Source organism: Serinus canaria, chromosome 28 (genome assembly GCF_022539315.1).
Source record: "Serinus canaria isolate serCan28SL12 chromosome 28, serCan2020, whole genome shotgun sequence".
In the NCBI taxonomy this organism is placed as follows: Eukaryota; Metazoa; Chordata; class Aves; order Passeriformes; family Fringillidae; genus Serinus; species Serinus canaria.
The window spans coordinates 2,205,423-2,233,344 of NC_066341.1; the positions used below are offsets into that span (position 1 = coordinate 2,205,423).

The 27,922-nt window shown below is 46.9% G+C and overlaps 1 protein-coding gene across 3 annotated transcripts; it reads right to left on the minus strand.

The window, feature by feature from the left end:
- Positions 1 to 297: 297 nt before the first annotated feature.
- PTBP1 (polypyrimidine tract binding protein 1) lies at positions 298 to 27,875 on the minus strand. 3 transcript variants are annotated; one of them, XM_050986112.1, is made up of 15 exons: positions 27,722 to 27,861; positions 23,878 to 23,908; positions 14,272 to 14,350; positions 13,600 to 13,772; positions 12,499 to 12,645; positions 11,403 to 11,573; positions 10,584 to 10,694; positions 10,112 to 10,286; positions 8,799 to 8,873; positions 7,404 to 7,549; positions 4,852 to 4,885; positions 4,248 to 4,340; positions 3,726 to 3,942; positions 3,425 to 3,502; positions 298 to 3,096 (listed from the first exon to the last, which is right to left on the minus strand). In XM_050986112.1, exons 1-15 carry the CDS (start codon positions 27,727 to 27,729, stop codon positions 2,964 to 2,966), a joined length of 1,671 nt encoding a protein of 556 aa, XP_050842069.1. In that variant the 5' UTR covers positions 27,730 to 27,861; the 3' UTR covers positions 298 to 2,963. The 3 variants fall into 3 exon arrangements, with proteins under 3 accessions (XP_050842069.1, XP_050842070.1, XP_018777389.1); XM_050986113.1 differs by lacking the exon at positions 23,878 to 23,908 and having other exon boundaries at positions 27,722 to 27,875; XM_018921844.3 differs by lacking the exons at positions 23,878 to 23,908; positions 27,722 to 27,861 and adding an exon at positions 15,210 to 15,348.
- Between the last annotated feature and the right edge of the window lie 47 nt (positions 27,876 to 27,922).

Here is a 27,922-nt window from a genome sequence, read left to right on the forward strand (position 1 = left end):
TATTTTTCATGGATATTAGCCAGAACATATGGAAAGTTTAGGAACATGAAGTAACAAAGTGCTGGAGTGTGACACAGGCAGGGCATCAGTGAGGGCCTGACAGCCTCAGGCCTTGGGGCTCCAGCCTGGCACGGAGGGGTCAGACCCCATCCCATGGCTCCAGGGAGACAGGGACACACACTGCCAGCCCAGAGTGTGTGAAAAGTCAAAGTTAAAATAAAATGAGGCAGCTGGAATTACATGAGAAGGAAAAATCAGAAGCAAAACAGGCACAATAAAGAGGAGGAAGATCAGGAGTGAAGGATACAGAAGAATTTATTGAAAGCACAAGTACAGACTGGGCACCAACTGCTTCTACAATCTCAACAGGAAATAATGGAGCTACAGAAAGGTACAAAGGTTGTTATAAAATAGTTTTAATTTCATTTCATTTTGCATTACAAACATTCTTTGAAAGAGGCAATGGAATTCTGATGGTGTGTACACTTCCCCTCCCCACCCACCTTCCACAATACTGAACCTGGAATTGCTGTTATCAAAATATACAATACATCTGGTCACCATAAAAAACTGGGTTTTGCTGCCCCTCATGTCTTACAACAGGTATAAAAAAATTATAAATATGTACACCCTTAGTTACTCACATTCTTTACATGCAAACACAGGATCCGAAGGGAGCACCCGCCGTGCTGGGGGCCTGGTTACCCCAAATCCATCTGTGATTTCCATGGGACACCCAGAGGGTCCCGGCCGGGGCCCGGCCCCGGGAGCCCCCCCAGAGCTGGGGAGGGTGATGGGGGGCAGTGACCAGTCACCCCAGTGCTGCTGGGCTGGGTCCCCTGTGAGAGGTGTTTCACTAGGGAGGGGACAAGCCAACAGCCACAAGACCCCTGGCTGTGCCTTCCTGCAGGATTTCTCCTTGGGGAGCTTTGCAGGGGCAGATCCCTGGCTCCAGCACAGATTTAGAGGTACCCAGGAGCAGCTGGGGTGATGCTGTCAGCAGGGGTCTTGCCCTCCTCGGGGGTAGCCAGCACACCACAGCACCAGGCGGACCCTCACTCGGACCTCACATGCTTCTCCAGCATAATTCATATCCTTGAGAGTCCAGGGAGGAACTACAGAAAGTTAAGACTTTTCCAAACACTCAGTGCTAGGCAAGTCAAGAGCTCCCACACCAAGCAAGGAAATCAGAACTTGCAACACTAAGACAATTAAAAAACAAACTTTGGTCCACAATTTGCAGAAAAACCCTGAAAAAAAGTACAAGATTCTTGTTATTTTGCATCCGAACAGGTTGCAGGTTAGAGGGAAATGTAAGGCAACATCGGATCACACGGAATAGAAGGCAGAATGGCCCGGGAAAGAGTTGTAAGCCAGAAAAAAAAAATTGTTGTATCATTGGGAAAAACTGATCTGCTGCATTCTACTTTAATAAATTCCCTTCCTAGAACAACATCTGGGCTTATAAATTCAAAAGGTAAAAAAAAAAAAATCTTTAGCCTGGGTCTTTTTCCTTCTATTTCTGAGCTGTTTGTGCTCATTCTCTCACACCCTCGGCTCTGCTCATCCTCAGCCACGACCTCAGCCTGGAAACTACTCCTGCCCTACAGCTTTAATTACAAAACAAAGAAAATAAAGTACAGTATACACGGGTAATACCACAAAGGAGTAAATTTAGATTACGTTTATACCATCTTATCATTCTATAAAAGGTACTTAAAACTATTTCTTTTGCATATAAAGAGATTAGAATATTTGGTCAACTGGAAATATTGCTAGGCACAGAGGACAGCAACGGCATCAAAGTATAATACAAGGATTCAAACAAAAGCTCAAATGCTGAAGACATGCTCTAAGAACGACGGCGGAGCTACAGCAGCCTCATTAATCTCCAATTAGGGGCACAAAGGTACCTCTTACAGGCACCTTTCTAATTGTGGGGTATCCAAGGATTCTCCAAATCCTAGCCAAGCATTTAGGTATATAAACACACAATTTTGACAAACTCTGATTCATCTTCACAAGTGTCCCACAGTGGCTCTTTTGTCCCTCTGTGAGGGCAGAGCCTGCAGGCTCGCTCCTGACACTGGAATGTGATTTGGCCTTGGGAACGCTCCCCCACCCAGACCTTTGCTCAGCCAAAGGCTCTCAGGTAACTCCCACCTGAATTTGCAGGTGGCAATGACCCACGAGCAGACTGGGAAGTGGCACAGGGCACACGTGGAGATCGACACACACACACACAGGGGGCAGCGGGGATCGACTGCCCTGAGTCACAGCCCAAAATTTCCTTGATCCACTTTGCCAGCTCCCCCTGCTGATCGTCAGCCAGAGCCACTCCCCCCCTCAGCTCTGCCCATCCCCTCCCTGCAGCTCGGATGTTTTCCCCAAAGAAGTAGAAGGTTTAAGGCACAGGACAGCAGGTGCACAGGTAAGGTGGGATCAACGCAACTGAGTGTTGTGCTGGGTGGGTTGGGAGCTCCTGGTCACCACAATCCCGACTCCAAGGCGCTACAGTGAATTCACACAGTGGTTTTAGGTCTTTCAAGGCATGGATGGGTAAGGAAATTAAAAAAGGCATCAATGTGAAACCTGATAAAACTTGTTGGGATCTGCTTTTTGGGGGAGGAGGAGCAGGAGGGGAGGGGAATTTCCCAGAGCAGGTTCCATAGTGTAAACTTGAACTTGTGATTTTATTGGAACAGTCAAGATTGTTACCCATCACCGCAAGGTTAGCAAGAGGAATTAATTTTCTTTTTTTTTTTAAAAACCGGTAAACTGATTTCTCTTTAAAAAAATAAAATCTCTGGTCTTTTAAGGTCACTTCAGCTGCATTTTTAAAGTGGCTTTTTTTTTTTTCTGGAATGATGGAAGTTGAAACCCTGGTGTCCAGCCTTTCAAGGTCAAGGCTGAACCCCAGAGGTTTTAAGTCAAGTCCATTTTTACTCAGGCCTTCCCAAGCTCTAAATGGTGGACTTGGAGAAGGACACACGCAGGTGATGGTTCTCCCCCAGGTCATGATTGTGGAGGTCAATGAGGGACTGAATGGCTTCTTCCACAGAGCCCATCTGGATCAGAGCCATTTTACGGTCCTTCCTGACAAGACACAAGTTTCAGGCATGTTTAGATCCATTGCAGGAGCTTCCCCAACTTGATCCAAGTTCTCCCATCCAGCACGGAATGAACCCCCCAGGGACCTGCAGCACACTCACTCTTTGGAGGAGTATCTCTGTGGCAAGCACATGCAGCCCTACTGCTCATTCAGTGCTCAACCAAAGGTTACTCAGCAATTCTTTATTCCACAGTCAAACACTGTTTCTAAGGTTTCTACTCACCTTTTCAGCCCTTGACTGGAATAAAGTACTTCCACCCTTCCCATACAAAAAGCCCAGAGTAAGGGGAGGACTTAATACAAAACACTTACTGGAAGAATTTGAATCCTTTGACCATCCCACCATTGCTTGAAAATAACAACTTAAGATCTTCTTCAGTTACTGAAGGTCTGAAACAAAGAATTTTCCCTGTCAAACACACATTGACAGACCAAGGTAATCTCAAAAAACTAATTTTCATGAGAGTTTTCTAAATTCCCTACCAGCTGCCTCTTGGCAAGGCAAGACAATGGAACAGGGAGCTGGGTGAGCTCTCCTGACAGCAACAGAGCTGCCCTCACACTGAGGCTGCAAACACTTCAATACTCAGGAACTCTCCGGGCGGATACTTACGGAATATTGGACAGATGAAGAGTGGCAGAAGGAGGAAAGATGTTTTGGAAATTTTTGGAGCCTGGTTTCTTGAAGCGATGTAGAGGAGAAGTGCCATAGTCCTTGGTCAGGCCGTGGTCCTCCTGGTTCTCCCGGGGCAGCTGCACTGTCTGGTGCTTGGACAGCGTGATACGAATCGGCTTCCCGTGGAGCTTCTGCCCATTCAAGTGGCTCATGGCTGCAAGGGGAGGACACACCTGACTGCAGGGTACTTCAGTTTTGTCCAGACATGAATACAAGGCCAGAATTTCACTGCCCTCGCAGACACCACACCCTGCAGGGTCCCTCTGCTTCACTGTGTTCATTGTCTCCTTCCCTCTCGTACCCATGAGCCACCCCGGCCCCAGAGCTGCCCCACAGCCACACCCCACAAGGCCTGGACACATTTGGGTCTTCTGTTGGAACAGAACAAAGTGCCAAAAAGAAAGTTTTAACTACCCATTTTGTCCTTAACTGCCCAGAGTCTGACCCTGCCAAGCTTACCAAGCTGGGCCTGATTCCCATCGGCCATCTGAACCAGGGCATTATCTTTCTTATTAAATAAAATCTTCACCCTCTGCACATCACCATAGACTCCTTCAAAGAGGGAGGAAACAAGAACAGTCTTAGGTAAGGAAACAAAAATCTAATTCAGCTTAACATCAGCTAATCAATCCAACAGCAAAAACATCCATTCCCAACCAGAACTGATCTCATTCCAACCATGGCTACATATTCTGCTCTAATTAAGGGAATTCTTATATAGCAGAATAATAATGGAACAATACATTAAAGAAAAGACATTGGGTTTCAGCAAAAAGCCAAAATCTTACTGCCAGAAGACTGGACAATTTCGCATGCTCTCACAATTTAAAACTCTTATCAAAGACATGCAAAGCAATAACCCATGCAGAACTGAACCAAAACCAAAGGCAAACTAAATTAAACAGCAAACTAAGTAAACAATGTAAAACCAAAATTATGCATTAAAAAAAAGAAAAAAAAGAAAAAAAAAAGGCAAACTGCAAACTGTACATTTCTGAAGTATCAAAAAGTAATCTCAAATAAATGAAAAACAAGGTAATAAAAAGTGTGAATAATAACATACCGAAAAGAATAAAGAGGCATTGGGGTGTAACTCTCTTTAGAGAACAGCAGAGCAAGGCAGCGGAGGGACAGGGAAGAGGTAAGGAATCGAAGGGGAGAGCGAGGTTGCACAAATCGTCCACAACGAGGAAGGGCAGAGTCCCCGCAGGAAATGGCGAAATTGGTTGATGGATGATGAAGTTTTCAAGATGGTTAATATTGAAGGGCAGGTTGGTTTCCGAAGAGCAGGGTTTGTTTTATTTTTTTTTTTTTTGGAAGGGGAATGTTTTTATTTTTTTTTTTTTTGTTTCAAGCAACAACAGGAAGCAGAAGTACCGTGCAGTCAGTTGGCAAAGAAATTCCGGATCGGGGGAAGAAAAAAAATTCAGGGATGGGGAGAAAAGAAAAAAGTAGCAAAAAACACAGGTCAGTAAATACATAAGGAATATGTAGTGTTCCATCAGTCAGATTTATAGAATTCTACATACAATAACTTGCTTACAGAAACAGTTAATAGGTTTTACCTAGTGGAACACAATGATAAAGAAAAGGCATTTTTACTTCAGATATACAAAGGAGTAAGAGACAGTATCCCCCCAGAGTGACTTTCACAGGCTGCAATAACCAACTCAATTGCAATGGCATTCCCTAAAATTCAACTAAAAATCTTTTCTCTGTTTACAATTATTGACTTCATGGACCAAGTCACAAACAGCTTCATTTGCTGCTTTGGGGTCGGGAACTGCAGGAACCAATCCATGCCATAATACTTGGCTGAAAAGAAACAAGAAACGTCCACCTCGGATACCAACCACTGCTTCAAACAAACAGATCACGTGGATGAGCAGCTGTACTGCCACAAATCCCACTCCAAGGTCTGCTGGAAGCACTCAGATAAGGAGCTGGTACCGTGTTTGCAGAGGACTGTTCCCTTCCTGCTCTGTGGCCTGACCTCACCGTGCAGAAACCCAAAGTACTGGGTCAGCACAAGCTGAGATGTGCGGACTGCTCCCACTCTTGTGGAAGAAAAAATGGAGCCATTTCAGCTCCCATGATTCCCACTCAGAAAAACCCCATGGCAGAGCAGTCACTCCAGGCAATACTGTCTCTTTACTAACTGGTTGTGGCACAGGTAAGTTTCTACAACACTGATTATACAGGCAGTGGAAAAAGTTTCATGTCTGTTAGTTCACAGCTTCAGTCCAAGTCCCAAAGTCTCTCTAGCCCAAAGACAAGCTGGATGGAGAGTGAAGAGCTCCTCAAAAAAACCACAGGGCATGAAGTAACTGCTTGCTCCTGCCTAAAGAGAGCTGTGAGAAATCTGAGAGGTGTAGCACAGCCCCTTGTCCTGCCACTACCATCCAGGCACCCAACAGCTTCCTGGGAACAAACACTTGGAAGCATCACACTGGTCAGGAATTATGATGCCTGCAGTTATCAGGGCTTATGGTAGAACAGAGATGAGAGTCCCTGGAATGGCAGAGCAGTTTCCAGGCAGCACGAGCAGCAAATCCCAAAACTGTTCCACAGGCCCTGCTGTTATTTCATGCCCTGGAGAGAACAGCAATGACAGGTAAGAGCAGTCTGAAACATGATCCAATTGGTTCATCTCATTAGGAGTTAAACATTTTGATCATTCATCACATCCAGGCTTCCTCTTTGATCCAAAGAGGTTTTGTGGTGACTCTGCCATCACTGGTAAGTTTTATAGCTTTGCAAAGTGCTATTAACGTGTGTGCACAGTCCCACCAGTTACAGCTCCTCAGCAGAGCCTCATCACTCTGCTGAACACCAGAGGTTCTACACTTTCAATCCAACCAGATCCAGGGGCTGACTGAAGGAAAATTCAAGCCCCCCTTATCCAATTCCCTTATAGTGCTGTCTTTCATTAAACAAGGTTTTTGTTCAAACATTACTTGCATTATTTTTAGAGAAATCCAAATATTTCAACTCACTCAGTTAAGTAGAATTGAAAATGTAAACTGTGAGCTGTTAAGGGGTTTAGCTAAGAAAAAACTTCCAGGAATCCTGGAAGGGGGAAATGTGCAAGCACATGGCAGAGGAAACACTGCACAGGTACAAGGTCAAGCTAGCAGGGATCCAGACACTACACAGAAAGAGCAAAGGTCAGCATGAAGCCTCTCTGTAGTTCTGAATTAATGTATTAAAAACTACAACATGCCAAGGAAAAGGAATGGACATGGCTACTCTGTGACCCAAATGACACTATTTCATGGGAATGGTGGGGAGACTCCACACAGAAGAGGGAGGAAGGGACAGGCATTGTAGTCTCTGGGGCACAAGAGCAGGCAGGCAGCATCCTTGGCTTTGAACCAAGGAAGAGCAATTTCAATCTGAGATGGACTTTCCCATTTCCCTTCAGAAACTAGAGTACTGCTCTGCCCTGCACCTGGGGCTGTCAGAGCACGGCAGCAGCTGCTCTAGCAGTGCCGCCTCCTTTGGATACAGCAGGATTTCACTTTCAATGAATTTCAGCCCAATCCGTGTTCAGAAAGTGAAAGCAGAGATAACAGGAAGGAGGAAAAAAAATAGTAAAGTTAGGACTGCACTAACCTCTGGGATCAGATTGCTAACCAGCAGCACGGAGTGCCCTGTCCCAGACAGGCCGGGAATGGCAATCCGTCCTGCTGCAGCCGCCGCAGCTGCTGCTGGAATAGCCAGAGGAGCAAGTGCTCCAGGAACACTTGGAACTGTCAGGCCTGGAAATTAAAGAATATTAACCAGTAAAGAATTAACAGCACGTACTCTAGTGTATTTGCTGCACCAGAAGGGAGAACAGCACACCCTCTGAACCATGCAAGTCATCATTCCCAAAAGTGCCCGCGTAATCCTAAGGGCAACAGGAGCCTCCGCTTCTGGTGCTGCAGGAAATGTTCTGGTTTCTAAGAGGATTTGCTCTTGCAGTGCCTGGTGCTGAGCAGGTGCCTCAGCACTCTGGAGCATGTTTCACAAGCAGCGGATGAGCACAAAGCCTCAGCTCTGCTGTGCAGGGCAGGTGTCACACACAGGGCATGGGGAGGGTCTGTCCAACCAGGGCATGCACAATGTGCTCTCATCACACATGCAACCACCAGGTACCCTGTGCCACCATCACCCAGCTCTCCTGACTGGGAACCACTGCACCTGGATTGACAGGTATTCCTAGACAGTTCCCAGTAGCAGCTGGCACCTCCTGTACCAGCCCTTCAAGGGCAAGAGCTTTAGAGCTCAAGAAACAACTGCTAGTAGTCAATTCCATGGATTAATCCCCAAAGCAGCCCTTCTTGTTTCCTCAGCAGGGCTGGATGTTACCAAAACAGCAACGCCTCAACAGCCCACTCTGCTTGTTTGTCATAAGCAAGGAAATTCCATCATGTTCCCAGAGAGCCAACACGGCTTGGAATGCTGAAAACCCCAGCAAGGCTTGTTTAGGCTGGCACTCCTGCAAGCATGGTCAGCACCTCCAGTTTTCAGACTCTTGGCTACTTCTGGAGGCAGCAATGATCTGTTACCTACAGCACAAGCTGTGAACTTCAAAGTTAACCTTAAATGTCAGCTTCCTCAAAATATTTAAGGAAAAAATTGACACATTCCTTGTTTCTGACCACATTTACAGCTGTCAAATAAAAGTACTAACCTCTGTAATGACAAGAGGAAATTCAAAGCACAAGAACTTTTATCTCCTCACCACTTCCCCATATTATTTCAAAGTTTGCCTTTACTGTTTCTCCCATCCTGCTTTATGTATTTTCTTCCCATCACCAGGACATTGCCCAGAGGTGCTGCAGCTGCACACAGCATTCCTAGCTGAGGTGATGTACTTGATCACCATTCCTTCCATGTCTAAATGCCAGCATTTAGAATTTACATGGCTAACACAAACAAAAACATCACTACTTTGATTTAAAACGTGAGGATGCTTCAGCTACAGAAAACCTAAATAAAATTTCAGCTTATGAAATACAGTACCTGTAGCCTGAGGAATGGCAAAAGTAGGAGGAAAGCCAGCTCCAGCATATGGAGGAGAGATTATTCCTGGGGCACCTGGGAAAGACAGACACACTATAAAAAGATGCCCAATGGCAGGAAAACTCTAAACTTCACAGAACAATATAATATTCTGAGTTGGAGGAGCCCAACAAGGATTAGCAAGTCCAGCTCCTGGCCCTACACAGGACAGACCCAACAATCCCACCAGATGGCTCAAACTGTTGTCCAAATGCTTCTCCAACTCTTTAAGGCTTGGTGTTGTGACCACTGCCCTGGGAAGCCTGTTCAGTGCTCAGTCACCCTCTGGGTGAAGAACTTTTTCCTTATATGCAACCAAAACCTCCTTAAACTTAGCCAAAAATGTCTTGATCTGTCCTTCAACAGAAGCGTTTAGGTGAAAACTAAACCCTAAAACAAAACCAGCAATTCAAAAATGCCTCTCTCGTAACAATGGACTCCCAGAGATCACCAAAACAATTCCTGGGCTAACACCAGGTGGCACCAGAGGAACCGACCACGGGATTTGGCACTAATCTGTGATCCTCAGTGATCCCCAAATGTTCTGCCTCAGCTACACTCCATTCAAAGTTTTTGATCAAATACACCAGGATGACATCCCCTCTCCTTCTCCTGACACACTGTCCCAAACAACTGTGCTTGAGATTGCCCAAAAAATCACCCACAAGTGTATAAACAAAAGTTATATCTAATTAAACTATAAAGCACAACTGGCAAGATTCGTTGGCAAGATTCACTCTGCTTACAAAGGACAACTAAGGCACAACAAGGGAAAGCAAGCAACAACAAAACCAAACAAAATCCAGGCAATCAAAACAGAAAGGAATGGAAGTCTACCTAGGTATGTGTTTGTGTAAAAACAGTGTAAACAATGATGAAAAGAAATGCTGCCTAAAGCTCAACACTTCAACTTAACAGTACTTTAACTTGACTTATACCTAAATTTAGAGGTTAACTGTAACAATCTACAAGAGAAATAACACTTCATAGCATTTAGCCTAAATTAAAACTATAACTTGACCTAACTTTCAGATTTGCTATAGCAAATATGCAAAGGGTGTGCATGCAGACAATCAGTGTAAGATAAGGCTCCTTTGGAAAAATGCCCCTCAGAAAGACCTGAGCCCAGGTGGTGTTTGCAAGGACAAGGCCTAACAAGCACCTCTCAAGAGCACAGTGAGAAGGAAAAGAAGCCAGGGGGTGTGGGTGGGGTTCACAGTGACACACACACACATCAGCTGGCTTTGTCCTGCTCCCACTTGCTGAACACTCACCAAAAGCAGCTGCCATGGTCTGGTCCAGAGTGGGCTGGCTGTCCCCAGAGGGCAGGTCTGGGCGGGTGTAGTCTCTGCTCTTGTCGTTGTTGTACTTTACATTGAGACTCGTGAGCTTGGAGAAGTCGATGCGCAGCGTGCAGCAGGCGTTGTAGATGTTCTGTCCATCCAGAGACTGAGAGGAAACAAAACCAGTCCTAACCCAAAGGCATTCAGACCAAGCTCACAGCAATTGCTCTCTGGAGAGAGAGGGTGTCAGGCCATCCCACAGCTCCACCTGAGAACAGGTATCTCATATGGAGACAGCTCTGCTTCATTCAGCCCCTCTGGCAGCCTCCAGGTCACATATGGAAGCAATTCCCTCCCACTCACACTTTGTCCTTGGGCTAATGTTGATGTCAGCCCACCCTAAAGCCCACCCTGAGCTTGGATTAAAGAAGGCAAACTCAAGTGAGAATAATCCAGCACTCACCAGTTTGGCATGCTGAGCACTCATGGGGTCAGCATACTGCAACAGGGCCTGAAACTGGTGGTTCTTCGTGAATGTGATGATTTTCAAGACTGTACCAAACTTGGAAAAGATCTGCAAGATAATATTTGTGGATCTTGTTATCACATTTCCAGTAAGATGATTTCATATTGATCTCTCATTACAAGCAGAAACAAAAGTCTTTTCAGCCTGTCAGCTTTCAACTGTAGCCCTGAAGGTTTTAAACCACACTGTGGACATTGCTTGACTGGCATCATGGCATCAGCCTAGAACACACCAGAGTGGCTGAACTGCTCCCTAAGTAAGTTTGTTTATTCTGGGTTATTAAATAGGAATATTCACAAACACCTTCAGGAACTCAACCTCTTCCAGGAATTTCAGGAATTCTTAAATGCAGTCAAGCTTGCAGTTTAAACATGAAGATAACATTAAGCAATCACAGCAGAGAGAGGCAACTTTCCAAAATGGCCACTGCCTACATAGCTCCTGGACACTGTATTTGATTCCCTGGACCCAGCAGAAGGATTTTGCTAAAACCTAAAGATAACCTGAAGAACTGTAATTGGTGCAATAAAGTGGACTAGGACTCAAATCTCTGGAAATTATTAACATGCAAGAGTGTGGGACTAAAACTAGCAGCATCTCCTGCAGGTGTATGGTCTCCAGAGAAGTCTGACAGTTCTGTTCAGAACTTGCACTGTACAAACACAAACCACAGACTTTGCAACTACACCAACACACCGGATGCTGCTGCCCCTTCCTCCAGAACAATCTTCAAGCAGTTGTGGTGACATGTTTTACCTGGTGCAGAACATCTAGAGTGACAGGGTAGAAGAGATTCTCCACAATGATCCTCAGGACAGGGCTCTGGCCAGCCATTGCCATCCCTGCATCAACGGCTGCAGCCGTGGCGGCCAGCGCCACAGCCCCAGCCTGCACCTGGGTCACGGCTTGCAGAGCTGCTTGGGCACGCTGCAGGACAAAAAAAAAAACTGTTAGACCCACACTTCTGCTTCCAAAAAACACACAGTCAGCTCCCCTTGAGCTCCCTCTCTGTAAACAGCCTGCTGGAGTCAGCAGTGAGCAGAACAGCCATGTGCTGCTCCAAGGGCTGGGGCACGTTTGAGACAGAGCCAATAAAGACCACCCCAACCAGTAAGGGCAAGGCAAAAATTCCAACTAAATCAACCATGCAGAACCTATGCTATGGCAAAACCTTGCTCTGCATAAACTGATGCAACAATATTATCCATTTTTTAGAAAAAGGGAAAACCAGGGCTTTTCTGAATCCATCTCCAGAATCCTAGACAAAGTGATGAGACTGAAAGATTGATGCACATTTGCCACAGGGATCCAGAAATGAGAAGTGCCTGGGGTTCTGCAGAGCCCCCTAACACACAGAACACTCGTGCTCCAGCTGTGAGAAGCACCCAACAGCAGCATTCCATCTGCACAGCACTGGGCACTCTGATCCTGTTTGGAATCAGCTCAAAGAGAGAGAGCAGACAAAGGGGATGTACTGTCAAAGAGCAACAACACTTGAACTTCTTTCCAGTGTTTCTGTCCTAAGAAGTTGCCAAAAGTGGCTGAGCTGAAACTAGGAACTTTTTCCCTTTGCAGAGCATATGGTGCAGAGACCCCTGAGGGCTCAGAGCCTTGAGACCTGCTGGGTTCAGATGCTGCCACCTCAAAGCTGCACCTACTAGCACCAGGCTGTGCTCTTCCCCAGCTGAGTTCTGCCCCATCCTGGCTGCACTTGATTGAAGTTTTTTAAACATTAGAAACAAACATCCTAAAGCACCAGATGTTACTGAAGTCCATGAACCTCAAGCCAGCAGCAGAGATCTGGCTGTGTGTCCCCCCCTCCCTGGGATGATAATGCAGAGAACAAACTGACTGCTTGGTTTGGAGAGTTGTCTGTCTTCAGCTCCTTGTGGTTGGAGAACTGGATGTAGATGGGCTGGCTCCGGAGCACCGGAGTGACTGTGGTGTAGTAGTTCACCATGGTGTTGGCTGTCTCCTCTGTGTTCATCTCTATGAAAGCCTGGGAAGTGAAACCCAACAGGGACACGTCACACCAGGACAGTACCAGGTCACCCCGACCCCCCAGTGGAGCTGTAACGGGGCTGGGTTTTCACAATGGCATTTACACACAATGTGGTTTTGCACACAAAACTGTTTAAATTCCAATTATGAGTAGAGCAAATAAGGATCTTTTCTCTCAAGACTGATTTAATGCCAAGCTTCAGTCTCACCCTAAGATCTCCATGCTGTGTGTACTTAGATGTAAATGTCTGCAAGAACACAAAAATAGAGCAACAATCCAGACTCTTCACTTCTCTCCAGGGCAGGAAGCCCCCACACTGCTCCCCACCCTTTAGGGGCTTCTCTCCTTCAGAATAGAAACCTAAGGGATTATAGCAAGTCACTGCAGCAAGCACTTGCATATAATCACACCATGCAATATGTCAGAGGCACCTTTTCGTAATTAAGATTAAAGACAATATTTTAAGCAATTATTAAAGTTGGCTTGCTTTTTTACTCCTTAATTTGCAAGACAATTTTAGTTACCAAATTAGTGCACACCGTCCCCATTACCCAAGAGTATTTCAGCCATACCCAGCTCATTTACTAGATCTGTAAAGGTGTCCTCAATATGCCACGTTACACAGTGGTAACTCAGCTGTCAAGCAAGCCTGAATGAAAAAGGCCAACTCATGGCACTGCTGTTCAAATAATCCCTGGCCTGCAATTTCCAAACCAGGCCTAACGCTAATTATAAGTGACAACCTGTAATTATGGACTGAGCTCCTTCTGCAGCCTGAAAGTGGTATTTTCTACAGCTCATGGGATAATCACAGAAAAGTAAAATAAGAGTATGCAGAAGTTATTGACTCGTAACACACGGCAGCTGTTCAAACAACTTGGAGCCGGTTTCCTGATGACAAACTTATCAAGCCTTTGACACAATCCATGCTTCCAGTTAAGGAGACAATACCTGGTTTTTTCCTTTCAACATCAGAAGATTGGTGACCTTGCCAAAGGGTAAGCCCAAAGAAATGACCTCTGCCTCCGTGACGTCACTGGGGAGCTTGCGGACGTGGATTACTCGGGATGGGATCCCGGCACTTCTGTTATCACCTTTGAACTTTTTGCTGTCGTTTCCATTAGCTGTAAGAAGCAAGAGTTACTGCTTAAGAGTATGGAAGAAGAAGCATGTACTTCCCACTGCTGACCCACTGGCTCTGCTCCCCAGCCAGTTACTGCACTATTACAGAGAAATTCCATAGTCTAAGTTAATTTGAGTCTGAAGACACATGGTTTTACTCTTTTTTTCCCCCAAATTGCACGATGGGAATGACACAGCCAAATGCCACTGCAATGGAATCAATTCTTCAGTGGCCATTTCCTAGTTTGTGTAAAGCTCACACCTATCCACTCATATTTTTAGTGCAAGTCTGAGCCACTAACCCCAGATTGGTGCTTTATTCCTTTCCACCTGGTGTAGTGTTGTTGGCAGACATTTATTATTATTATTATTCAGCACCATCCCACAAAAGGCCTAGTAAGTACTAAAAATGAAGAGACTTTAAAATTATGACTAAGAAGGAAAATCCAGGCCTCCTTGCAGTATTTATAAATTGCTGGGCTTGTTTCCATGCAATATTACCTGCAGAAGGAGAGTTGCTGCTCATGATAAAGGGTCCGTTAGTAGTAACACAAGGAGAGAAAAGCTCCTCAGCTGCCCGCTGGAAGAGAACAGATGACAGGTAAATGGACAGCATTTTACTCAATTCTATCCAGGCACTCCTAAAGCAGAACAACTGAGAAAGCTGGAGAAGAGTTGAACACAAGTGTAAATGAAAACATACTGACAGTGGGCAGTGAAGCTCACCTCCATGAATTAAATATCAGTCAGATCCAGTTTGGTAATGGAGCAGCACTATCCAATATCTCTTTTCAGCTCAGCATTAGGGATCTCAGGGCTGGAGTGTTGCTGAGTTGTGTGAAGTGCTGTGCACCAGGCACCTTCTCCTGTCATACGTGGCAAAACAGGTTTCTGACTACTCCCATCCCACAGAATTTTCACTCTGAAGCTGCCAAAACTATTTGGGAATGACTTGGCAGTTATGAATCAAAGCTGTGCATTTTGTGCCTCATTCCTGGAAGTGTTTGTGCCCAGGCTGGACACGGCTTGGAGCACCCTGACCTGGTAGAAGGTATTTTCTGATACAGCATTCTCTGTAAAGTCACCTAAATCACTTCAACTGACCAGGACTGGTCCAACCCAAGTAGTAGATACAAAAAACCATTACTAAGACAAAAGCAAACATGCCTGTGAATGACTTCTTAGCACAATCTATACTTGCATACACATCTTACAATCAGCATGGCTTAATTTCAAGTAAATTACACGGAAGACTTCAAATTCCATTGTAAACTGTGAGCAAACACAATACCACAGATCTAACACACAAAAGCACTTTCTCCTCATTTTTTACATTACTCTTCCACAGAGGCGCCACACCAAAAACCTTTCATCAAGAGAAAAAAGCTCAGAACCCATCCCTGCCTTGGCAGCTCCCACCCACCTCAATGGAAACGTACCCTGCTCCACACCATGGCACCAGAAACCCTTATCTTCCACACGCCCTGTATCTGGTGGCACCTGCAGAAACAGGAGCCGTGCAACAACAAAAGCTCTGTGCACTCCCCCAGCAGACAGGCTGGGAAAGTAGGTCACTGAGAGCCCCAGAACACCCAGCTACAGACACATGGTTTGGGTTTTTTTTCTTTCCCCCTCAAATCTTGAATTTCTCGTTTGACTACTCACTGCCAGCTCTTCAAAGAGGCTTCAAGGACTTTGATGTCCCGAAGATGAGAATTAGGCCAGGTTCCAAGCCACTGTTCATGAGCTGCTGCTGGTCACCTGCAAGTGCTGACCAGCTCCCACCAAGGGTCTGGCCTGGGCCTCCTCCTCCTCCTCACATGGTGCAGTCATTAGCAATGGGCCTTTTAACAGCTGTTCTAATTAGCACTTCAATTCCTGAGTGCAGCAAGAGGCAAGTTGGGCTGGGAGGCTATTAGACTGTGATCCCATCCTTTGATGACTCAAATTAAGGCATAATTCCAAGGCTAGAAAAAATCCTCTGGTTTGCTGTTAGAACACTCTTGTGCCTGCACTGCTGCTGCCACTCCAGGTATGGCTTCCTGTGCCACGGCCTGGGATACACCTGGCAGCTACTGACAAGAGCCACACACCAAAAGACAGCCCTACACACATAATCAGGTGTTTCTGGCTTCATGAAAGCCTTTGCATCAGGCCTTAACGGGACTTGAATGTTTTAAAACATCTTAAATATTAACTTGCAAAATTCTGCACATCCAGAACTCTTCCACTACAAATTGGTGTGTCTGTGCAAACATAGTGGGCAGCTCCTGCAATCCATCAAGGAAACGCTGGGAGAATGAGCCACATATTTGGCTCTCATGGAGGCAACACTAGGAAACTAAAAACTGGAAAAACAAGCATTTATACCATTATGGAAAGAATTTAGCTTTCCTAATGGCTTGTTTAAAATATACATTTTCTTGTGTATTTGAAAACTTCCTCACAGGCAGGGATGGCAAGGATGCCACTGCAGCCAGGCTCCACACGTTCATGTCTCTTTAAGGAGAGCAATTTCCAATCCACTCCCCTCTTATCTTGGAGACAGCCTGTACTGCCCACTGCGACCAGAGCCGGGAGGCAGAGGGGGGATGATTGTTCAACATCAAAAGCAGCAGCAGTCAATTTGTAAGCTTCCCAGCTGGAAGTACATGCAAACAAGGAGGGAAGACTGGTTGGAAAAGGCAGTTATTCCAAAGTCTTTTCTCTACACAGGGAAGTTTGCAGACAGTACATGTAGTACTGTGCAGTCACACTGAAGTTATTCCCCACATCTCCCACTGCAGGAGTGGCTGCTGAAGTGTGAGAGGAGCAGACCCAGTGCCCCAAGGAGCCTCAGTGGTCACTCTGTGCTGCCATGCCCTCCCCAGCACAAGGAGGCTGCATGAACCATGACTTTTCATCAGCGGGTGTTCTTCCTCTGTTCCTGTTGCAGCTGATATTGGATAACCACAGGAAATAGTTGCTTTTTTGGAACAACCAAACTCGAGGCAAACTGAAACCCATCTGTCCATGACCATGCCCACAGTAATGAGCACTCAAAAGCCTCCCTGCCCTTACACTGCAGGGATCACCAGTCTCTTTCCAGATTATTTTGTCTTTTCTTTCAGTACACGTTAGAAACACTGAAGAGTTTCTTTAAAACTATGATATAAATTCAAATGTTTCATACCAAGTACTCAATTCAGTAGAGGGAGAGGAACCAAAGCAAGCCTGGTTGGTTGAACAGGTTTAGAAGAGTTTCTCACCAACAATGCACCCACTGGGTATTTTGAATTATACTGGGAAAGACAGGAGAGAAGTTACTGATTCTGAAGTTTCATATAATTTAATTTAGGTTTAAAACAGAAGAAATCCAGCCAAGGGCTGTGAGGGTTCTTGGTGCTCACCTATATCTACCCACAGCACTGCTTCTCTCCCTGTTGCACTCTCTCTGAGTCGTTCAGGGAGGCCCAGCTGCAGTTCAAGACACAATTCTCCAACCCCCAGCTCCCATCCCTGCTCACAGAGGCATTAATTACACTGACATTTCTGCTTGGCCATTCTTTCACAGCTGGTATTTTTATGATGAGATTAAGAGAAGCCACAGTGCATTCACAGCACATCAAATTCCTCATCTGAACTAACAAATCCCCCCTTTCTGTTGACTGAAAACCACCACCACTTCTGGAGTTAAACAGCCAGATCCTACCTAGGGCAGGGCTGTTTCCACCACCCAAATCCCCAGTCAGCAGCACACTGGCACCAGGGAAACCCTGCTGGGAGGGGTTTCCATGCCAGCAGCCTCCTCTGGCCTGATGCTCCTGGCTACAGAAGGCCCCTTGCCCAAGCTGCACTAATTTAATCACACACGGTGCTGCCAACAATTCCTTCATTCTCTTTTCAGACTCAGGAAGAGGCAGGCTGCTACAAGGTACAGCTCCACATTTCATACCTCCCCCAGTTGTATTTTTGACCACGCCCTAAACTCTAAGCTTTGCCTTGCTTTTAGTAAAAGTAAAACCTAAGAATTTTTAGTCTGTCCAGGCTATTACTTAAAAAGCAACAGCTCGCTCACATACACTACATATTGCCTCACTGCCAGTAGGATTTTACCTGGCTTACAATACACTTTGGAATGAAGCCAGAGATTGTCTCAGCTTTTATCAGCACACCTAGAAGTGCTACAGAAATTCCCAGCTGCCCTATATAATCCTTTATCTACTTAAGATCCAGCACTTATTTTAAATGGATTACAGTAAGTCAACTGCATCCTGCCTGTGCAAAAGGCTAGAAACAAAACAAAAACTAAACCACCATAAAAATAATTATTTCAAGTCAAACACATGATATTTATCAACTTTCAGGCAGAAAGCAAAATTAAAGCAAAGGCAAAAGGGCTATGTGGGAACGAAGGGGACAATGACCAAAAAGGCCAGAAGCCACAGGCTGGTCAAGCTCAAGATCTACAAAAAAGCTGTTTCTCTCCATGCTTCAATAAGGAAACCCTACAGAACAGCAGGACTGTCTCTGGATGTGGAGCAGCCTACATTGCCCTGACAGACTTGGGACAGCAGTACTTTGAGAGGGAAAAGGTGGATTTTGGAGGCAAGCAGGCCATCAGCTAACAAGCACTTACAGAAAGCAAAGCAGGGAACAGCAGCACCTGGAAACCCCCTCTGAAACTGTCCTGTAAGAGGTCTGAGCACATGAGCATTGCTGTTCTTCACTTTCTCTAAATTTGGAAAAATACTGTAGAGCCAATAAAAGACCACTGTAATATTTTTTAAAAATGAGTCAGACCACTGAGCTCACAAAACCCCTCTGCTCTGATCAAAGAGGCAAGAAAATGCCTCTGAGCACAGGAGGAGCAAGTGGCTCATCAGGGGCTGTCCGAGGTCAGTCCCAGAGGGATGAAGGAATGCTCTGATCCTTCAGTTCACAGCTCAAATCTCTGTGAAGAAACTATTAAGAGAAATCCAGTCTGATGACATCATCATACTCATGTTACATTCCAACATTTTTTGCTGAGAGATTCGAGATTCAAGAATGGAACTAAATTTAAACTACTAGGAAGGATGCCAGTTTTCCTTGCCTTCCACCAAAGACTCATGTCCAGCACAGCTCACTTATGTTTCCCCTCTATTCTCCTCTCCTGCCTCCAGCACTCTTTAGTCATTTAAAGTAGTGTGAAAAACATTCCAACTTGGGTCACAAACAAACCATGAGTCAACTTTTTTTGTGAAACACTTCTGAAGAACACACGCACACCTGCATCCCCAACGTCTCCAGGAAGCTGGGAAGTTAAGGCCAACACAAAACAACTTTAGGATTCCACAGTGTGATGCTGCTCCCACTTTAGAGTCACACACACAGTGTACACACAATTTATCATTTGATCAGAACCAAAGCAGTTTGGATCAATTTAGTTCACTAAATTGCTCATGGCTGATGTACCAATTCAAACACAAGAACACATATACCATTAATCAAATCAAGTCCACCCAGCAGCCAGCATATTCCATGGACAGTGGATCTGTGGCAGAGGCATCAGCCTATCTGTCAGGCACAGGGGACACTTATTTTCAACCCACACTCTGCTCAGCCAAACACCAGTCACCTGCCACTTCAGGCTTTTAAAATTGTTACAGCCTCCCTCTTGGCTGGACAAGATTGAGGCTGATATCCCTACAAATAAGGCAATGACAGGCTCCTTACTGGGATCCCCGATGGCACACACACACTCCCAGCCCCTTTGAAGCTGGGTGAGATAGTCAGAGCATGGCAGTTTCCTCACACAGGACTCCTGCAAGTGCCAGCACTGTTTCTAAAGGTTGCAGACAGGCCCTGGAGTGCCTAAAAGCCATCAGACCCTCTAGTGCTGCACCTGCTCACCCCATAAGCTTTGGCAATGAGCTCTATTAGAGCTCGAGCACACACCAGCCTCACAGCAAAGCCAGATCCTCAGCCCCTCCTAACTTTCCTTCTCAGTCTTTGCTACTATGGAGACACCCTGTGAAACAAACTGCCCTTTGAGCAAATAAAAGGTGTGGCCAGTTTAAATAGCCCAAAATTCCTTAACTCCAAGTGCTGCAGCAATGCAGTCATGCTGGCTCGGTAGAGCAGCACACACCCAGGCTTTATGATCCACCGCTCCCAAGCTGAAATTTAACTACTCAACCTTGAGTTTTCAAGTCATTGCCACGGAGCAGAGAGGCCTTGGCAAAGCTCAAGAGAAATCCTATCAGGGAGAAATAGTGCAGGATGAGTCACTCCAAGAACACTGAACTCTTGGAATGACATTTCTGCCCCATCTGTCATGGGGCCAGTGAACACCTGGGTTTAGCAGGAACTCTCCAGGCAGCACAACTGCACCTGAACTGTGGCTGTGCCGAGGCAGCACCACAAATGGGAGGGCTCAAACACTGGCCCAGCTGGGCACAGCATCCAGTGTGTTCTCACAGGAAGCTTGAAAGAGTTGTACCAGAGCCATGGGGAATGTGTAAATAATACTTCCTCTTCTTGCTGGTGTGAGAGGACAACAAATGCAGCACCAGCATACCTGAGTTTTCCAGTCTGACAGTATCTGAAACAGATGTCAGAGACCAGAGTCCATCCCTACAACTTAAAAATGTGCAGCTGAGTGAGTTCACATCTATTAAATATTCTCCTCTTTTTTTTTTTTTTTTTAAATCATCAGAGACTGAAGTCAAAGCAGGCCTGGGGTTTAACTCCAGAATCTTCTAAAAATATTTTATTAACAGATACATGACTTGAAGACCCAGGTGCACAAAGCAGCATGAAGCACTCTCAGGTGAATGGAGCTGTTTGGCGCACCCAGGTGACCTGATGCCACCCAGCAGCCACTGCCATCCGTGTCCCCTGCCACCGACATGTGGTTCCCATGTGTGCTCAGGCCTGATGGGGAGGCCACAAGAGCCAGCTTGTTGCAGCCTCTAACTAAAACCATAGGAGGGGACTGGAATTTCCTCACAACATTCTTGGCCCACTGCCTGAAGCCATAATTACTGTTCCCATGGCAAAGATCCTGGCTTCACCACAAATCACTTCTATGCAGTCAGCCTGTATCACACTCCAGCAAAGCCTGTTTTAAAAATTAACTTCTCAAACGCCACACAACTGCACTTTTGGTTTCTGGAAGGGAAATCTTTCAAGAGGAGCTTGACTTAGCCAAGAAACTATGGGATTATTCAGCACCTAAACTATTCTGAGACTTTTCCAATCACCAAAATGCAATTTCACTTAAAGAACAGCGACGTGTCACAGTTCATCCTCTCTCTAGTCCTGCTCAGAGTGTGAAGGAACAGTGATATGCAGGGAAATTAAACAAAGGGCAAAGAGACACAACAGAGTGAGACCTTGATCACACTACTTGCAAGAGGCAACTGAAGGGTCAAAGAGCACCTCAGAGCTCAAACTCCATGCCTCCATCTTAGGGCCATACTTACTTCCTTTTCAGACAGCAGTGAAATTATGGGAAGTGAGTCTTAGATCATGTGTTTCTGATCTGCAGGACATTCCAGAAGGCTGTGCATCAGGAATCCCCACACCAGAATGGCAATGAGCTTCCTAAACAAATTCACACACTTTAAACTGAGGAGCCTAGAATGGCTACTACAATTACACCTGATTAAAAACAAGACCATTGGGCACTACAGTACTCAGAAGAGTAAGCCACTGGAACACCTGGGGGCTTCTTAAGTTAAAGAAACTAAATTTAATTAAGAACTCAGAAAAAATTAGTAAAAGGGTGTAAATACTCTTGATATGTAAATTAAGGATGTGAGAAAATAAAATATGCCAGCAGTCTGCCTTTTAAAGCAATAATGTCGAGCAAACAGAAGAAAAGAACTTTTTTTTCATGAAGTTTTCAACTTCCAAGTTAAGCTCAGCACTCACAGCAAGACACCAAGAGGCCACTGGGAGTTTGCTGTGACACGATGCCCAGCAGTGGTTTGAGTCACAGGCACTTTTCCTACTTGTCTGAGCCAGCTTTGGGACATTCCAGTCACAGTATCAGATCATGGACAAGGTCACTGAGCATGGCAAGAGCTGACAGATTTTGGGGACTGTCATCTTCCAACACCCAAACAAATTCCTACCTTCTGGGTACACACGTATTAGGAATAAGTAAATTTACACCTTAGATTAAAAACCATTTTCCAGCTCAGATCTCCACGGGTGATCTGGCAGTTCAGCCAGGAAGCTCTCATGAGCACAGGTGACAGAATGGACACCTAAGTCTGTGCTGGATCCCAGAGCAGGGGAAGCTGTCTGACATGGCTGACCCAGACAGAGGATGGGAACACAGAAGCTTCACTTTGCTCTCAGAAATGCAGACTCCAACTTACCAATAGAATCCCATGACACCCAAGCACTAACAAAGGGAATCCTATTACAAGAGCTACACCTGCATATTCAATGACTTAAACACAATCAGATAACATGGCTACAGCAAAAATCAGTTGAAAGCTTACCTTTACCAAGATCATTCAGCTTTTCTGCTTGCTTCTGCCACTCTTCAAATTTAGATTCAACTTTCTTTAAACCTGCCTCATCTGACTTGACAAGAAACCTCATATTCCATGGACAATTTAGTCTCACCCCTCCCTACCTGCTGTCCAACCAGCACAGCCGTGGGTACAATGCTGTCCCATGCCAGAGGTGAGGGCACTCAGAGGGAATTGCTCCCAGACCTCATCTGACTGGCACCAGGGTCTGGAATCCCCCCAGATGGGTGCAATGAGGCAGGCAATCCCACACTCCAAAATTCCAAGCTTCACTGAGATCTACAACTACAGTTTTAGAAGCTTTCTGGTTAAGTTTAATTATGTAAAACCACTTTTAAAAGTTACAAATTACACATTGTTAAAAACCAGGGGACCTTAACCGACATTAACCAGTTTCCCAGCAGAGGTATCAAACTGTTTTAGGGATGCCTTGGTCCACCTTTCCTAATGGCTATGAACTATTAACCAGGCTTAAGCCTCTCCTTACTGTCCAGCCTCAAGCCTCTCCTCCTTGCATCCAATGGCAAACTGAGCTCCTTGCATCAGTCAGCATTTTTACCCAAACCAGACACTATCATTAATTCAAATTTGAGATTCCTGTGGGAGGAAAAGTAGGAGCAAACTTTCCCCCACAGCTGCTAGAACCCCTTCAGACCCCTAAAGCACTGCCAGGCTGTCTGTGCTTAACACAGTTCATTCTGTACTTCCAACACAAAGCTCTGCTGGCCAACAGCACTTTCTGTGTGATGCTCCTACCCCATTCTGTAGGGCTGCTGGTGCTCCCAGTGCACCAGCTCTGCTTCTCATCAGTCCCATCCCACAGCATCACTTCCCTGGCCCTTTCAAGCGGCCACTCTCTGGCTGCTCTTGGTCACTGCCTCCCCACGTGCCACTCAGCTGCACTGCCAATACCCAACACACACAGAGGGGTGAGTTCACTGCAGTCCTGACCCCAGAGTTACGACACTGGCCAAACCAAACCCTAATCCTTCAGCCCACTCTGGCCTTGCACATTCCCAGCTCGGTGTTTCACAGCACCAGTGCTGATCCCGTGAAGGTGACGCCTGTTGCCACCCATGGCTGATAAGGAGCCTCCTGTCAGCACTCTGAGTTTAGGGCTAAGGCTGCCCTTTCCAAACCTGAGACTAGAAGGGCAAAGGTCATATTTACTGTACCCACAAGAGATAAAAATCAGCTGCTAAACCCTCCCTTTTGTGGCAGAAGGATTTTTGACATATAACTGAGTAGGAATTCACACAAACAAAGGAAATTGAGTTCTCCAAAGGAAAAGGACCAGTTTCTTCATGGAGAAGCATTGTCTAGCACACAAGTAACAAGAATGGCTTGACATTTTAGCAGGGAAAGGGCTGTTTCTAAGTGCAATAAAGTTGATCATCCATGCCTAAATGACAAGAGCTAAATGCTGAGCCATAGCATAAGTTTTAAATGCATATGAAACTGAATTACCTTCTGGTTAAAACCGATTTATGTGGTACCAGAAATAACCCTTTACAGCTGAAGATCTACATTTGGTGAGGCTAAACCTAGGTCAGATGCTGAGCAGTGTAAAAAGAGAGAAAAAGTGAGAAGTGCCTACCTTTGTACCAACTGTTATATCTTGGACAATGCTGTAGAAAAAAGAAAGAAAAGGATTAAAAAAGTTAGATAGGTTTGCCACAAAAATCCAGCATAGTTTACAGTAGTAAGAAAAAAGCAAGTCAAAGTGCACAGTTGTCTTTGCAGGTGAGCCAAGGACAGTTTATACAAGGAAAAATTATTAGATGGTGATGGTGGAGACCCAAGACCCAGCAGTGCCAGAAAACTGCAGCTCTCCCACTCCCTATGGCAGCACCTGCTCCTCCTGCAAGGGCACGGGGTGGGGGTGAACCCCCCCAAGCCCAGCAATGTGACCTCAACTCTGACCACACCGAGAGGAAAAGCATCACGAGTCAGCTCTGTCACCAACATCCCCTTCTGAGGTTCCTGTCCCCAGCACTCACAGAGCCCCAGGCAGGCTCTAGCACAGCTAGAGAGACCAACACCAGAGCTCTGGTGGTCCCAGGGACAGAGCCCAGCTGTGCCCCTGCAGAGAAGCAGCCAGGGCTCACACAGCAGCCCTCATGCCACGCCAGCACTGCCAGAGCAGGGCCAGACCAACAGAATGCCCAGAGGTCGAGGCAATCCCAGCCTGGGGTACACCCTACACAGGATTCCTCTAACAATTCTACCAAAAAACAATTATTAAACTCCACCTTAGACACTTCAGACTCCTAAAATGAAGACTTTCTGATTAACTAAGATAAAAAAAGCACCACACCAGATCCTGTCAGCACTGAACACTTTATACCACACGACACACCTCCCTACAGCAATGTGCACCAATGCAGTCAGAATGGCTTGTCTACAGCCTGGCAAGTTGGACCTGGGTGATCTTCCAGAGCCTTAGAGCACCTCCATGTTACTGTTTCATGGGAGTGCTCCAGACAGCCTAAGAATTTAGTTATACCCTTGCACTGGTGATTCTGGCTTTTTGTAATAAATTCCAACCCCCTGTAATGCAACAACACAAAATTCAGAGTAGAAAGGAACCCTTTGGACTGCCACGGACACAGCCCTGCCTGGTTCAACTCCTCTCAAAGAGCTGCCTGTAATTCCAGAGCACAGGATGCAGCAGTGGCCAGCTGACTGACCTGCAGCAGCTCCACAGAGCAGGGTGACACACAGCAGGTAGGGCAATCCTTCTTGAACCAACAATGAGAAGCCTGAAGCACTCAAGAACAGCTCTACGAAGTGATTTAATGCGAGAAAACTCACATTTACTAGTTTTTGTTGCCTCTCCTCCTGCAACAACTCATAACTTGCACCAAAGTCCTGTTAGGCCGCTCGAGTGTCCCCAGCTTTACAAACGAACCGCAGCCCCAGCAGGAGCCAGCTCAGCTCCTCACACTTCCTCTTCCCCCAACGTGCAGTGTCATCATAACCCAGCTCTGCAGCTGGAGCCACGGCCCGGTGCAACGGCTGCTGCGGGAAGCCACGCGATAATTCCACATTTTCCAGGGGAGTCCTGGGAAGAGGCCGTGTCTGACACCACTGGGCAGATGGGCTGGCTGCACTCGAGGGTCAGCTCTAATGAACTAATGAAACCCATCTGCATGGAGCACTTCAAGGAACCAGCATCCCTAAACACAGCACACATTCCACGGCTAGCACATAAACACTAATCCAGGCATTTCCAGAACCTTAAAAAAAAAAAACCTACTGCCAACAAAGCACAGTAAGAACAGGGAATGCCCCACATTTCCCAAACTCCCAAACTTACCCCAGAGCAGTTTCTCCCACTTCCTGTTCCTCCTGTGGGCCTCTCACACAGGAAATGTTTTACACAAAGTGCCTTAGCAGGGGATGGCATTTAGAAGTATGCAACAGGAAGAGTCATTTTATTTGCCAAGAACTATCGATTCCTGGGATATTGTTGTAACCCACTTGATAACACATTTCAAAGGAAACAAGCTTCAACAGTATTTCAGAATTTTTATTCAAGAAACATGCAATGTATTTCCAGTTCACACACCCCCTCAGTAAATTATCCCAAGCTTTCTTCTCCTGTCCTGCACATCGGCCTTCAGGTGGGGATTAAAACTCTCCCAGTTTCAGAAGAAGAGGCAATAAAGCCCTTCAGAAAAATTATTTTTCCCATGGAAAAATGGGATAATTCCTATGCAATATGAGGAAAAAATAAGCAGCACCAGTAAAACCTTCAGGTCATTTTCCAAAGCAGGACTGCCCGTAAGGACTCCTCCCATGTTTAAACAAAGCAACTTATTCAAGGGGGATCATTCAGGAACAGCTCAGGATCATTTTTGGGAGAAGGAGATGGCAGCAGCCTTGAGCCAGGGGCCACTCGCTGCCAACTCGGCAAAAACCTAAAACTATTTTTGAAGCAGCTTTTGAAGTTTCAGCAGGAGACACTTTTAGGGGGCAAATGGATCCTGCACCGGGATCTTCCAAAGATGAGGGGTAACTGAGTCTCATGTGTTACACTACAACTTCTACATTCAAACAGCAACTACTTTAACACGCACAAAACATCCGCCTTCCCTGAAACTACAGCTGATAACAAACCGATTTTTACCACTAGAATGTGTGATCTCATGTGCTGAGAATCTGTTGGGTTTGTTGTTTTTTGGTGTTTTTTTTTTTTTTTTAATAGTATCATTCAACAGGATGAGAAACTGGTTAAAAGCAGCAGAGCGATCCTGGACGGCAGAAATTGTAAGATACAGTATAAGTACTTTCATGGGTTTTAAGATGAAAACAACTGAGACGCCACCTTCTCAGCGTGTAAAAAAGCCCAGTTATGTGACTACGCCCAGACCAGTGTTCTGAGGCAGAAAGCGAGAAGGCACTAATTTGGGCTTCCCGTACTTACGGCTCGGGGAAAACAAACTGCTTACTCGGAGGCCTTTAGAAATATTTTAACTACTGCTCGCTAGAAGAAACAAAAAACCACATCACTAAAACAAAAAACCCACGCCAGACAGGAGAAAAGAAGCACGGAGAGCTCGTTTTCGAGAGAGATCCCCTGATAAAACACCCGCTTTAGAGAGAACTCTGCCGCAGAGAGGCCCCGCCGGGCGGTGGTTAAAGAGGAATCGACGCTGCCCAAGATAAAAGTTGAGCTCTGGAAACTCCCCGAGTCCCAGCGTGCGGAGGGAAGTTTTCTCCCCCGGAGTTGCGCGGGACAACGGGAGCGGGGCCGGGCCCGCGGCTGTACCTGCGGCGCTCAGGTGAGGCGGCGAGGAAGCCCTGCCCGCCCTCCTCCCCCCTACGAAACTTGGGCGAGCGAGAACCGGTCACAAAAGGAACCCAGCGAGAGCCCCCCCCGCCCCCGCCCGCGGAAGCGCCAGACAATGGGAGGGAGCGCGGCCGTGAATCACCGCCCGCCGCCCCGCCAGGTGCGCCCGCCCCGCCCGCTCCGCCCCCGCGGGGCCGCGCCCGGGCCCCCCACCCGCCCCCGCGGCGCTCCCGGACCACCGCCCCTCGCCTGGCCCCGAAGGGTCTCTGTGAGCCGCCCAGGCCGGCAGCCCCACAGCTCCCCTCGGCCGGGACCGCCGGAGCCCCTCCGGGCGGGACCCCCGAGCGCTCCGTGGCCGGGACCCGCGGGGCGGTGGGAGACCACGCGGGGCCGGCTCGCACGAGGCGGCGCACCGGGCCCGCCGCCGCTTCCCCCGCCGCCCGTGGGGAGGGGTCTGGGCAATGGGGGGGCCGGCCCCCACACGAGACCCCCCCCCCCCACCTCGTCCGTCCCGGCCGCGCCCGTGGGCCCCCCACAGGTATCGCCCCAGCTCCCGGCGCGGGTCCTCGACCCGGGCGCCCCCGCAGCACGGGATGGGCCCGGTAGCGCCGCTCACGGCCCCGGCGCGGCGCCGGGCGGGACTCACCCGTCCATTGCACACGGAGACGACCCGTCGGGAGCGGAGTGGAGGCGCCGCAATAGCGGGACGAGCGAGACCGCTCCGTGTTATAGACTCACAAAATGGCGGCGCCGCCCGGCCCGCCTCGCCCGCGCCGGCGCTCCATTGGCCGGCGGAGCTGTCATCCTGACGGGGGGGCGGGACCTCCCGCCTCCCGGGGTTGGCGCC